This window comes from Diadema antillarum, unplaced genomic scaffold, assembly GCF_040938485.1.
Source record: "Diadema antillarum isolate AM-2024a unplaced genomic scaffold, OU_Dant_1.0 scf00000174, whole genome shotgun sequence".
NCBI classification, from domain to species: domain Eukaryota; kingdom Metazoa; phylum Echinodermata; class Echinoidea; order Diadematoida; family Diadematidae; genus Diadema; species Diadema antillarum.
In genome coordinates this window covers 1,457,569-1,473,004 of record NW_027271063.1, presented here as the reverse complement: position 1 = coordinate 1,473,004, position 15,436 = coordinate 1,457,569, and the positions used below count along the sequence as shown (strand labels likewise).

General features: G+C 38.2%; 1 protein-coding gene across 1 annotated transcript in view; it reads right to left on the bottom strand.

The window, feature by feature from the left end:
- Positions 1–848: 848 nt before the first annotated feature.
- The window catches only part of LOC139722864 (uncharacterized), a 79,664-nt gene continuing 65,076 nt past the window's right edge, over positions 849–15,436 (bottom strand). The window contains exons 2-5 of the mRNA XM_071634145.1: positions 7,320–7,407; positions 4,349–4,435; positions 1,558–1,781; positions 849–1,079 (exon numbers count right to left, since the gene is read on the bottom strand). Of these exons, the coding sequence (XP_071490246.1) occupies positions 1,601–1,781; positions 4,349–4,435; positions 7,320–7,396 (345 nt within the window). The 5' untranslated portion in view covers positions 7,397–7,407 and the 3' untranslated portion in view covers positions 849–1,079; positions 1,558–1,600. The remainder of the gene's footprint in view (positions 1,080–1,557; positions 1,782–4,348; positions 4,436–7,319; positions 7,408–15,436) is intronic.

Below are 15,436 nucleotides of genomic sequence, written 5' to 3'. Positions count from 1 at the left end.
CATCCAGTGTGTGGAAAGTTCTGTGCATAAAGACATGAAACGAAACAAAACTAAACCCTCCCTCCCCCCCCCCCCCCACACACACACAAGTAAAAAAATCTCCTCATTGAGATTTTTGTTTTCTTTCTGAGATATTTTGGTTTTTTACGAAGAAAAAAAGAAGAAACATCATGACACGTGTACAATTAGTAAGTCAATTTTGTTATTGTCTGTTATACGGACATTCACATAACAATACAGAGAATTATCTTTTCTTTCATGTAACACGTGATGAATGAAATACGAATTGTAATACTACGGGAGTAAAGGGGAAGGATCAACCTGCTCATGTATGCATTCATAAGTTGCAAAAAAGGTGCTGAAATCTTATCATTTCACGATATTTTAATGTTACTAAGTACAATTATCAAGTAAAAACTCCTGTACATACTCCATGGCTGGAGATGATTGTTTGGACGAAAAAGAAGAAGAAGAAAAAAGATGAGCGCTGCCACAGCTTCGATATTTGATACCTCAATGAATGGGTGTATCACTCGTCTGAGAGAATGGTAGGTCCCCTCTTGTTGCCCCGGGCAACGGGGATTAATGCGCAGAATGTGAATGAGACGAGTGATGGAGCAGTGTGTGTGTGTGCGTGTGCGTGTGAGTGTGTGTGTGTGTGTGTGTGTGCGTGTGAGTGTGTGTGTATGTGTGTGCGTGTGAGCGTGTGAGTGTGTGTGTGTGTGTGTCTGTGTGTGTGTGTGTGTGTGTGCGTGTGAGATAAAGGGAAATATGACAGAACCAAAAATATTCTACAAATGGGAGGACGGGGGGGGGGGGGGGGGGCACACTCTCTTAGGATGCCCGCACTATAATAAAAACATTATCAGGTATAGTGTTGGAATGATAATCCAAGGATGAAGTGTCGGATGTATCTGGAGCAAAGGCCGAGACAGCTGTCAATGTTGCGGTGTGCAGTATCTGTTCCTCTTTCCGGTGGTTGCTAGGGGTTACAGGCTCTCGATGATGCTAGACGTTGTGGTATCAGTTGACGGGGAACCAGGAGGGTGAGAAAGATACAATGAGTAGAAGACGCGGAGCTGCAGAGATGGAGAATGAAGAGTAGAATGAACAGTGGCAAGAATCATTAGGATGATAGTGTTTTCGTATTTTCAAGGTGTACTGAGAATAAAGGAATAACGAGTGCAACGAAGCAACTGAGAGATGTTCAGCTTCCTGTATTCCATGTTTGTTTGTTTTTTTTTTAATCGACGATGACGGAGGGGAAGGGGTGGGTTCATGCACTAGATTGTTGTATGAAATATGCGTATGATTAATTTAGCTGGAAAGTAGGTATTTGAAATTAAATAAGATAAATATCCTATCACGATACTGCAATAATCATCAACAGATGATTTAAATTAGAGTGAAACGATTTAGTGCAAAACTCACAGGCGGACTGACAAAAACACGGACAAGGAAATGCCTATGTATGGAAATGGAATGGAGGAAACAACAATAACAAAATGAAACGAACGAATTGAACTGCGAAGCAGCTGCACAAATTAAAAACCTTACTAGAAACAAGGTGATGACGGACATCAGAGGGCGCTGTCTGCTTCTACTCCGTGTTGGCGTCATTCATGTCTGCAGCGGCATCGTCGACGGATCGCTTCCTCTTGCCGACCCCCTCGAGCCCGAAGAGGTGGGCGTTCCTGCTGCGGAGCATGGCCGCCACAGCCTCCTGTTCCAGTCGCAGACGCATGCAGCCGCTAAAACTCGAGCATCCCGAGCGCTTTGAGCTGCAGAAGATGTGAGAAAAAAAAAAAACAACTGTTAATGCTTTACAATACATAATACAGTATTCATCGCATAATCGGGACAGGTTGGGAGTAGCAAACACGGCCCCTTTAAAGCGGGTGCCCGATTTCGCGATGAGCATTCACCATACACTAAATTCATACGACATGTACATATAGTGCACACTCACACACTCACACACACACACACACACACACACACACACACACACACACACACACATGCATACTGACGTACTGTACATATACATGAATACACAACCACGCTACCCCTCGGCGCGGCCCTCTAGCTCATTCATAACTGAGGAAGATTAAGTGACGTACACACAAATCATAGTGTATAGAAAGTTGAAACACTCAGAGACGAGGAATTTGGGCTTTGCCTTCAAAGTGTATGACTGAGATTAAACAACGTACACAGCCTGAGCTGTGTGAGCGAGGCTTGTTTTTTATTGGATGTGAGTAGGAATTGCAAGCGAGCACATGGCTTTGCTTATGTAGGGGAGAAGAATGTTCGCGAAAGCAGGTGTTTCGCAATGGCATGGATACTTATACACGGCGCTTTCGTGGCTATGCATACATCCATGTACATGTACTGGATGGACGGAGGTCAAAACACACCAGTCCGAAGCTTGCTTTCTAAGTTCGATGTAAACGACAACTGAGAGGGAATCTTTGAAATATTGTTGTGGTATTTTGGTAGATTTTTTGTGTAAAATATCAACAAAATCAAAGATCGAAGAAAAATTGTCCCGTTTATCAGAGGTCCCCGCCCGATTATCCAGTGAAAATAACACGCTTTGGACATGTTTCTGGGAGAAGCGAATGTCATTTAAACGAGGTTCCCGATTATCAGATGCCCATTATGCGATGAATACTGTACAAGGGATCCAAGATTTCGTTTTGACCCTACACTTTAGTCTAGGACATGCGTGTGAACTAGCACACGATTCTGTACTGAAGGTGGCGCAGAAAGACGGAAACCAAAGATAAATTACTACGTTTCGAAGTAGGCCTACAGCATTTCTTTCAACATTTATAAAACCAGTTATCATCGAAATCACTGTGTAATATACGTGTCTGCGTTCTTTTGTTGTTGTTGTTGTTGTTGCTACATGTATTGACAAAGTGCGAAATATTGTGCTCACATTATTTTCAATGGAATCCGGTGTGAGAGGTATGAAATAAATTGAATTGAATTGAAAAGTGAACTTCGACGGTACTAGTTTTATAACATGAATGATTTTTATCGCTTTGTTATTGATATAATTGTTATAACCACAATTTTTATTACCACCGCCATTATTATTACTCTCATTTTTATTGTTGTGACCACATTCATTGACACTCACTGTATAGGGAGAAATATAATGTTTTCATTTCAATATGAGACGACACCGGTTACGTGAAAGATTACGTATTGACCATGCAGTAATGAATTAGCTGCAGTGACTTTTTTTTTTAAATCAATGTCCTTCTTCAATAATCTGAATGCTCTGTATAAAACCGTTAGTATATCGTTGCTGATACGAATGCCAGGAACAACACTGCAGAGCTTTTCCTTGAAAATCCTTCAATATCATTGTAGTATTTTGTTTGCAACTGTAAACCTTGGTACTGTAGGTAGTGGGAAGTATCTGTAATCTGATTATCCCAGTATTTATATATCTATTTTTTTTAGGGGGGAGGGGGTTAAGGATTTCCTCATTTGTTACATCTTAAAAGAAGATGGGAACTGCAATTCACAAGTGTAGTTGTAGTGTAGTGTAGTGTAGATTGGTTCATGGATTATGCAAAATGTTCACAGCTTCAATCTACGTGACACATCGCAAAACAACAAGGCATCCCATAATGCCGGCGTAACACTGTCCCAAAATCGAGCAAAGATGCACACTTGGTTAAGGAAATGTTCAAATTCGCCTTTGATTGTATGACCTTCCTGTCATTGACGAGGGTATCTTCAGCCATTGTATAACCCCCGAGTACGGAGTTTCTCAGTAACTTCGCAAGCGGCGGCAAGATCTTAAAATCTTTGGCAACCACCCCTCCCCCTCCCCCTCCCCTCCCCCTCCCCTCCCCCTCCCCCTCCCCCTCCCCCCCCCAAAAAAAAAATGCGATGGTTCATTCATGATAAAGATTCATATTTTCATGTATCCTTCTAGTGTGGTTCGGATGTCATCATGTAACCTTCTGAAGGCATCGTGTTTGGATTGCTTCCGCTGTTGATTGGCTTTTAACCAAGTTCGAGGCCAGCTTAAAGCAAAATTGAAAATTCTATATTCGTATGGCCGTCTTGTGCCCATTTCCAGACAGCGTGACGCCCCCCTAAGGGCGTCGTTACGCTGTCCCGAAATAAAATCCACGGTGACACGCGCATGTGCAAGGTATATGCCTGTACATTTCACACTCATGAAATAGATCAAAACTATGGAATTTAATTCATGCTTCTAGCCCAAAATTATAATTATTCTATAGCCCAGCGGGTGCCTGCAAAACAGTTCCGGTCTGCAAAATGTAACCCTATGAGTCGAGTTCAACGATCAACATACCCTTCCAAAGTGTCTAGCCTGGCCAGTTCGTCTGATGGGTACAAGTCTAGAAGCTCCCGTATTTGCGAGGAAGTCAGTCGGCCATCTCTGTGAATGAAGCAATAACGATAATGATATCATACAAAATGATGAAGGGATGACATTATTTTGAAAGGTAACCACTTAAAGGCATTGTTTACCATTGGGGGCATTGATATACAAAATGTTTGAGTTATCATATTTGATGCATTTATGTATATGTCAGTAGGCATCACAAAACATCCGACCATATAAAAATTTCACTACTTTTTCTCAAGAAACCATAACTGTCAATTGACTGTAGACGGTTTATTTTCGAAACGATCTTATTATAGTTCACATTTTGTATACCTAAATACACTCAACATTGATTATACTGATTAACATTTCTTTTCTTTTTTTTACATTTGTTATTTCTACCCCCGACTCACATTTTAAAACTACATACTTTGAAGTACTAAAGCTGGTATTTTGTTTCATCTGCACGTGGAAAATATTGCCTTTAAATGTTAGTCTGATATAAAAGAGTAAAACTTATAAAATTAAGCACAAGTGTTAAAATTCGATCAGAATAAGATGAAATTAAGCTATGAAATTTACCAAAATTTCCAATGGCAGTTCTTGAACAGTGAATGTTAATATGCGAATGTGGTATTGATTGAGTTGATGATGTCATTGCCTCACAACTTGCAATAATAATTTGTGAAACAAGGACACCTCGATTGTTGTTGTTGTTGTTGTTGTTCAAAAGCAATTGTGCCCCAGTTTTAAAATCTACTATATGTGACTGATAATCATAATTTTCCGGGTAAAAAAAAAGATATTTGGTTAGTTTCTTGTTTATGGGAAATTGTGAAGTGATTATATCATCAGCTTACATTCCTTTGCATGTTGACATCAACTGTTCGAGAGCTGTCAGTTTCTCAAAATTTAGCACAACCCCACAATTTCACAACTTTAATTCCAATATTCATCACATTTTAACTGTTGTGGTCAAAAAAATGTTATTCTTTCTTTTCAGACAAATAATAGCTTGTAACAGATCTGGATTCCCTCCCTTTACAATGCTTTAAGACAGAAAGACAAAAATCAAAAGGAAAAATCTTCGCAGAGCGAAGAACTGCCTTGGCCACTCTGATAAGACCACAGTCATCCACGAGGCCTCGTGGTTGACCCCAGACTGTCAACTGTGAAGCCTCATGGTTCGAGTCCCTGGCAGCAGCGGTTATTTCTCTACATAAGCTAGGGACTTTATCATATCCTCTTTATCTGTAGTCCTTCGGAGGAAACTGAAAGCCCCTAATTGGTCCGGACCCGTTGTACCACATGCAGTGCTTGTGAGCATTCAATGCTTCTTTGGGGCAACGTAAACTAAAGAACAAGCACAAACACAAATCATGCAAGACAAAGTGGTACTGACAAAAAAAAAAATAAATAATCCAGGCATGTTCGTCTGTATTGTTTATAGAATACCTCTATGATCCTGTTTTAACTCTCCTTATACTAATATATGGTCCGCTTTACACACACTATCTTACAGCCGACGAGGGACCCAACACATTATGATTACAGCTCTCTTGCGCGTCACTGTATATATAAAAAGTCCAGCCATTCCTTGAAGCTTAATATGGCGACCATCTGCACTTTCTATGGCTGTTATTACTAATATCTATGTTCTCGCATAATGTAAAATCAACTCAAGTCTATTTCTGTATTTTTATTTCCAGTTACTATTTGTCATTTTTACATTACGTATTTTGTCTTCTCCTGCTGTTTACAAACTTTATGTTGGTAAAATGTTGTTAAATATCAAGTATCATTGAAGGTGCAGAAATAAATCCTTCCCGAAATAAGGAAGCAAACCAACCACCACTCCCCCCACTAGAACGATGATGGCGCCAAAAAGATATACCCGCTCATTCCTTCCCAGATATATATATACATATATATATAAAGATAAGTAACAAAGCTGCAACAAAGTTCATGCTGTATTCACCAACGGTTTATTTCTTCACACAAATTTTCGAGCGTCTCGCCGCCCTTTCTCAAGTGTTGAGAAAGGGCGGCGAGACGCTCGAAAATTTGTGTGAAGAAATAAACCGTTGGTGAATACAGCATGAACTTTGTTGCAGCTTTGTTACTTATCTTTTTATCTTGCCAACACGTGGACTACCTTATCTACATATATATATATATATATATATAGTAGTTGTTCCGCGTATTGGCAGTACTAGAAATAGCAATGATAAAGTCACAACAGAGGAATGCAGGGAATGCATTAATAGCCAATTTTGATTTAATGAATAATCCGAATTTTCGAGGAACCTTCCTCTTCTTCAGGGATGACAGTGCGAATATTCACAATGATTATTAAGAATCATAATAATAATAATCATAATAATAATAATCTTAATAATCATTGTGAATATTCGCACTGTCATCCCTGAAGAAGAGGAAGGTTCCTCGAAAATTCGGATTATTCATTAAATCAAGATTGGCTATTAATGCATTCCCTGCATTCCTCTGTTGTGACTTTATATATATATATATATATATATATATATATATATATATATATATATATATATATATGTAAAGATGAAATATAATGTATATATATATATATATATATAATTATATATATTATATATATATATATATATATATATATATATATATATATATATATATATATATTTGAAATATACTGTGGATAAAACAAGAAAAAATAGAATATGTTGAACACATGATTTCATATCATGCGCCTATCTGCAAAGCCTAGCAACGTTACGTGCACCCGTAATTATTGTCCTGCCCGCCTCCGTCGGTTGACGTGCGTGCGGACGCAGCTGTTTTATTTGGCACGCACTCACAATTCACAGGCAGACCTCCAGAGAATCAGAAAAACTCCGGGGGAACAATGGCGGGAAGATGGGAAACAGACGACACTCACCTGCTTATCGTCGCTGCTTTGATCGTCTGGTAAAAGAGACAGCAGAAGGTGAGCGTGACTAGGTAGGTGGTCTTCATATTGGATTTGTCTGCAGGTGAAAGATAAAAGTTGCATACAGAGTGTCATTAGAAACGTTCCTCTACGTCAGAAGTGACGATGTATACACGGCAGATCGAAAAGTGAAAAGGAAGACGGAAAACGGAAAGGGAGAATGATATATAGAGAAAGAAAGATAGTGAGAAAGGTAGAAAGATGGAAGAAAGAGAGGTAGATAGATAGATTGAGAGATAGATAGATAAATAGATAAAGAGAAGATTTCTCTCTCGCGAAGTAGGAATCGAGTCCGCTTTCAATCATTCTTAATAGCTGAAGTTCGGAATCCATCTCTTCTTTTTTTGTTTGTCAGCGATATAGACCCATGAATGATCTTCTCCTCATTAAGTTTACAACGTGACATTATGAAGGGAGATGTTACTTAAAGCCAGAACTATAAACAGCGATGCTTCAATTTACGATAAAGAGCCAACCTTTCTGTGAAATTTAAACTTGCCTTTTTACTTTTACATTACGACAACTGTGAGTATATCAAAATCATTCAAAGATAAAGACGAGGAAAAGTCCACAACATAACCATTGCAACACTGCAAAAACATTGGTGTTAGATTTAACACCATAGATTTAACACCATGGGTGTTAAATCTAACACCAATCAAGTGTCAATAGAGGACCACAACCACAGGTGTAGAAAGTATGTTCTGATGGTATTGAAAAGTGTTCACCTGGCACTTCGTGGTGTTAATTTGACACTGTAGCTGGTGATATTTTTGACACTACGCTGGTGTTAATTCATCAATGACGCTACATGGTGTTGATTTGATATTGGTTTTAATGTCAATGGTATAACACCAGCCCAGCTTCAAAAGGAGACCACACGAACCGGTGTTACTGTGGAGTAAATGTGCTCACACCTTTTTCCAAAAATCAAGTACTTTATCGGAAAATTCTTGATCGTCCTGCTGAAGTTCAAAACCAAAATCAACTAAGAAACTATTAAAAAAAACCAATTTTATATTTTGAAGTGACACCCGAAGGTGTTAATCCAACACCACAAATGAGCACCCGAAATTTAACACCAGCTCGGTGTTTCATATTTAACACCGGACTTTTTGCAGTGCATCATTACTAGCTACTAAGGTGGCATTAAATGGGTGTAACGTTGACGATTGCTCACAGTCGATAGGTGACTCTGCATGAGAAGATCTGAATTTAATTTTGATATTGCAATTTTGCATCACCCCTTTCAACTTTCAGGAAAAAAAAAATGTGTGTGGTATTAATACCATTTTAAACCCAAACGTGATTCGAATTACATCTTAAACCAGCTACAAATCTACATACGAAGAATGGAATTATGGTTCGCTAGATTTCTGCTCATCTAATTTGACCCCGACTTATGTCAAGTCTTGGGGTCACTTTGAGATTTGTGTCTAATAACTTTGTGGCACATTCGTAATAGAGGGAATGAATAAATTGTCTGTGGAAAGCAAAAACACATCGGCAGTTTTCACGTTGACGTAATGGGGACGTGTTCGAGAGCTAAGTTGTCATTTCGAAGCTCCTCAATTTTACTCAATAAGACTTGGTAAAATGGTCTTATATAAAGTTAAAAATAGCAATGATATAGGGACCTAATGTATCTTAATTGACGTGTTTACGTAGTATTAAGAAAATAGTCTGCATTTGCCTTGAAAGACGGATATTGCGCAAAAATACATTAATGGTGATTCCCTGTCGTACGCACATACTTGGCAATGATTCGTAGTTTGAGATATGATTATGATTTCTAGGAACGTCGTCATGTCTTATGACAGTGTTGAGTTATATGACGAGAATAAATCAACATGGATACAGCAAATAACATTTGGAAAGAGGTTCTTCTGAACATCATCCTCCGTTTACGTTTCTTAAAATAGCTTTCTTAAGAATACTGATAGGCTATAACCGGTGCGGACCGTATGAAGACTGTCATCACTTGGGAGGAAGTATAATGGTTATGTTGTGAATGTTATGATGCACAGGCGCGTACGCGTCGTTTCGCCCCTGTCTATTGGTGATAACAAAATATCAGAACCCAGCTTGCAGTGGCAAGATATTTGGGAGAAGGCCTCCCAAATAGCCTGTGTTTACGAGTCAGAACAGCAAGGAAACGGCGCCAGTATCACCAAAACAAATCTCTTTTAACGACACGGGGCCAACTCGTCTGTTCGGTATTACAGTATTCAAAACTTGACATCAAACAACTCCGAATCGGGTTTTCGCCAAACGAATGACCGGCCGGCTGCACGACGTACGCCAAATTAGCGCGGCAAATTGCGCCCTCAACCAACCGCATAGACGCATCAAAGTCGGTGGCTAACTGGTGAGTCAGCGTATTGCCGTTTTGTCTCATTTAAATGTCGCCATTATCAAATGAATAAAAAAGAGAGGCAAATAGAAAAAAAAAAACATATATATACAAAATTATTGTCTTCTCCCAAGAAAGTTTGATACAGTGTGCTGCTTTGCTTTGATGCTATTCTTATTTATTTCTATGACTTTGCAATATGGGTTAATATTCAAGAACAAGTAATAAATCCCTGTTGGGTAATAACACCATAGTCAGGTAAATTATGCAAACTTGATGGGAAAACTCGGATTTTGTCCACGTCTAAAAGAGGTTATTGCTTAATGTACGTGTGTAGAACTACAATCTTATCGTTAAAAAAAAAATGAGTTACATAGCTTGGAAGAATGCTTATTAAACCTTATCCAGTTTTGTATCACCAGCTATTTCCACCGCAGTTTATGATGGTATAACGCAACAACTTTATCATTGGAAGTAGGATCATTCAGTTCGATGAGAAAAAAACCCTGCTTTAATATCCGGCTTAACACGTCAAACTTCAATGTTAATTAGACCCACAGGGAGACCAAGCACGTGAACTACTTTGAGCTTATTATTGTAGGTGACTTTGCACTTCGAGCTCATTCTGCACGTTATACAACATTGACATCCTCAATAAAGTATTCTGGTCTACTTCTGGTCTACGAGCAGCTCTGGTTTGAAAGACGTAAATGTATGAAGATTGTTATGAAATGATTGCTATGAAATTATGAATAATTGATGATCATCCAGTGAAATCTGTGGAATCCTACATGCGGATAGTCATATTATGTTCATACAATTATTGTCATTTTGTTAGTCTATACGTTAATCTGCAAAGAAATCCCTTCGTACAAACGTCAAATAACACTAGAGGTTCCGAGTGGTTTTCACACGACTGGTATGATATTACAATAACCTTTTGTGGATTTATATAGCTACCGACTGATGTGCTCTCAGACTTCCGGTAATGTAATGTAATGTAATTCAATTCAATTCAATTCAATTCAATTCAATTCAATTCAATTCAATTCAATTCAATTCAATTCAATTCAATTCAACTTAATTCAATTCATTTATTTTCATTATTTATTCTTTTTCCAACAAAACATAACACAAGATCAGGTATTACATCATAAACAAAAACATTTGCCTTTGCAATAAATGAGTGATATCGATAAACATAAGAGCGCATTATGGCAAAAAAGAAATAATACAAAGTCATGCTTCAGTTGGAAAAAAAAAAGAATAGAGAGGTCCACTAAAGACTTCCGGTAGTGTAATATACACTGTGTTATAGGTAGAACGCCATACTCACACAAAATAATTCAACGAGGAAAAGCTATCTCTGCCATCATAATATCATTATTGCCCCGAAAATATATAGAGAACACACACACACACACACACACACAAACACATAAACACAACGACAACTACAACAATACTCGGCATTATGTACAGTGGAGAGCAATCCGTGCTCTTTGAAGAGAAAGGCAACAGAGTTTCGCTCACCACCTTTATGCATAATATTCTTAATTTGGATAATATCAGGGGCTCCTCTAGTGAATCTGAATGGTAGACGTAGCACAGCTGCATTATGCGACACTCGCTAGACTTTCTACGGTGTGAAGTGTTTCATATCTACTCCTGATAGCATTAACAACGAGAGTAACCGCGAAAGGGGATACCGTGCAGTGTACAGGATCCCGGTTTTATCTATACGACACAGTAGGTGGAAAGTATGATGGGGGAGTACGAAAAAAAAACTTAACTACTGAACGCCCGACGTAGAGTCAGAGCCCTTTCTGTGTAGAGTAGAGACATAGCGCCCTCTGGCGTCTCATTCTACTTCTTTTTTTTTTTACCTTTCTTTTCTCCTCCTCTTCATTCAAGCATGAATGGAGAGCCTCCTGTTTAAAACAAAAATGTGATATTCAATTGATGTCGATAAGTTTTCGATGGCATTTGCGATGTGCAAACTTATACTCTTTCACAGCCCCTTACACAGACAGGATATACAACACCCATTATCTATTGTATACAACGTTATCGCAGCTTTTTCTCAGAAGCAACCTTGTGATAATCTAGACGAACTGCCATTTTTGGTGTCTTTTCCTCGTTTACTTTATACACCAGAATTGAGATCAAATCATATTCCTCTCTCTTCACTTTCCCCTCTGACAGCCAAACCGGATATTCTTCACGTTTTCAGGAAATACAAGGTATCAAGCAACTTCACGTTATTTCCATTTGTAGAGGCATGCATCGTATCGACCAAAACCGCCAGTTTGAAATTTCACAGACTATCTAATAGAGATGTCAATTGAGATCTCTATTTTACCCATTCACGACGGGTAGTGAATATACTGTTTCTCTTTTCTATCTCACTCTCTCTAAATTTACGTTTCTCTCTCTGTATACATATATTTCTCTTATTTTTTTTCTATCTCATATAGGAAACCGTGTGAGAAATGTATGATCCTGATATAGTAACTTCCAGCAACAGGTGTACATCAGTGAATGTTTCCATTATTGATGAGAAAAAAAAATGTATATGAGTATACAAGAAATTGTTTCCTCTTACTAATATTTCCTCTTCACTTTTCTCTCCCCCGCCCCTTCCATCTCTGTCTTGCTCAAGCATGGTAGATGTTTAAAGAAACGTAAGTATGGATTGCTTCGTGATCGCTACACAGTCTGCAATCTTTGCTAAAGGAAAGTGGTTTTCGCAATGATGTAATACATACCTGCAGTATACACGAAAAAAAGAGAGATGGAAAATATATGCATTTAATCTTGTATGATAAACATAAATAATGCATAGGCCTAAATAGATATATATATATACATATACACTAAAATATAAAGTTATTATGCATATAATCACAACCTTGTTTATGTGATCACAACCTTGTTTATGTAATTAGAAGACTGTACAAACCAAAGTTACCTCCTCGTACCATAAGATACCGCTCATTTAAACGATTTGATGATAACGTATTTACATTAGCCCTGCAGGACGTAGACTGGTCGCCAGTTTTACTGGAAGAAAATCCTAACACTGCTTGGGAAGTTTGGAAACAGAAATTCCTCGATATATGTAATAAGTTTGCTCCTGTGGTAACACGTAGGGTAAGGGGAAAGAAAACTCCCTGGGTCAATGATGAATATATCAAGCTCTCTCACGAGCGGGATAGACTGAAAAAGCTTGTAGACTCTGGAAACAATCCTGCTCAATGGGCACAGTATAAACAGATACGAAATTATGTAAATAACTTAGGGAAGATACTCAAGAAAGAATACTATCATACAAGCATTGTTGAAAACCGTAGAAATTCCAAAGAATTATGGAAAATTCTCAAAACTGTAACACCCTGTAAGAAATTGAATAGAAAGGTGAATTCTTTAATCATTGATGGTGCATCTGAGCTAGATGAAGGAAAGATAGCTGAAGAGTTCAATAAGTTCTTCATATCTGTCGGTGCAAGGTCAAGTTGTAAAGACAAAAATAACACCGCAACATGCGATAAGCCCTATAAAAGAAATTATGTGAATTCAGTTTTTTCCTTTCATGAAGTTGATGAAGCATTTGTACAAAAGGAACTACAAAACTTGCAAACGTCTAAATCAACCGGTCCTGATGGGATACATCCAAAACTGCTGAAGGCAGCTGCCTCTATCATTTCCAGCCATCTAGCTCACCTGTTTAATGTTTCAATGCGTACTGGGCTCATTCCTGAAGAATGGAAGAAAGCCTGTGTCACCCCCATACACAAAGGGGGCAACGCAGACGATACAAATAACTACAGACCCATATCAGTTATTTCTGTTGTAATGAAGGTCTTTGAAAGAGCTGTACACCTCCAGTTGACCGAGTATCTTGTGGCACATGAAATGCTGGCACCCGAACAATCAGGTTTTCGAAAAAATCATAGTGCAGACACTGTTTTAGCTTTTCTTACTGATCTATTGTATAAGAACATGGATGAACGTTTACTTACTGGAGGGGTGTTTTTAGACTTCCAAAAAGCATTTGATTCGGTAAACCATGAAATACTCCTACAGAAAATGACATCCTATGGAATAAAAGGGGTTGAACTCATATGGTTTACAAATTATCTCTCAAACCGCCAGCAAAAAACAACAGTTGGGGATACTGCGTCAACTTGGGGTACAATACTGTCAGGGGTACCGCAGGGCTCAATCCTCGGACCCCTACTGTTCACCATAATGGTAAACGACTTACCCAGTGTCACTTTCAAGAGCAAGGTCATAATGTATGCTGACGATACTGTTTTAATATACAGTGCTAAGCATGTCGATGAACTTGAATTTCATCTAAATAAGGATTTAGATCTTGTTAACAACTGGGTACAAGAAAATGGCCTCACACTTAACCCTAGTAAGACACAATTTATGATTTTCGGAACGCCTCAAAAACTAGCTGCTATCCCAAATCCTGTCAACATAAAGCTGGAGAGCCACACACTCTCCCAAGTAGAGTCTTACAAATATCTTGGGGTACACTTAGACCCGGCTCTTAACTGGAAGGAACACGTATATCATACAAGTAAGAAAATAAGTTCCAGATTAAGTCTGATGAGTCGTCTGAAAAAATCCCTACCTCTGAATTCACTAAAACTTCTTGCAAATTCTTTAGTTCTCCCATTGTTTGACTACTGCAGCATCGCCTGGTCAAAATGTCCCTCTACTACGAAAGATATTATTGTGAGACAACACAAACGAATGGCCAGAATAGTCTTAGGGGTAGACACACGTACATCTACTGACTACGTACTAAGTCAACTAAACTGGACCACGATAGAGGATAGGTGGAAGCTTCAAAGGTGCAAACTGGTTTATAGGGCACTAAATGGGGACGCTCCAGAGTACCTGTCACTCTTGTTTCAGAAAGTTTGTAATACACACAACTACCAGACTAGATCAGCAGTCTCTGACGGGCTAATAGTAACTAGAGCTCGAACGAATGCTGGGAAACAGTCTTTTTCATACACCGGCGCACTCGAATGGAACAGTTTACCAATAAACTTAAGGCATGCTCCATCTAAACATTCGTTCTCAGCCCAATTTTGGAGGGCACTCCACTGTGCCCAAGTATAGTTCTGTTGTCATTTCTTTTTTTTTTCTGTTTTTTTTTTCTGAGGTAGGGGAAATTTAAGGATATGAGGATGTAATGTGTTGCATAATATTTGTTAAATTTTGAGTTTAATATATATCAGTATACAGTATATTAAGATATATACAGATTTGATACTGCAGATATGATTTTGTTGTTGGTATTGTATGATTATCATACATTTTTGTGTTTATTTGTATGTATGTGTTCATGCAGGGCCTCCAAGAACAACAGTGTTTAACCCACTGACGGAGCCACCCTGTGAAAATAAAACATATAAATAAATAAATAAATAAATAAAAATAATTATCTATTATGATTATGTAATATACATATATGAATATATCATCTATATATATACATATATATATATTTATATACAAAAAGACAGTGTCGTCATTATATCATCAGAGTTGTAGAGATATGAATCGATTCTCTTAGCTGATCGCAGAGCAAGTTTTCAAAATAGGAATTGTTTATCATTAGGTGGCATTACGTCCGAAACTTATAAGAATGACGTTTTTAACAACACGCCCTGTTTGCAACAACACTCTG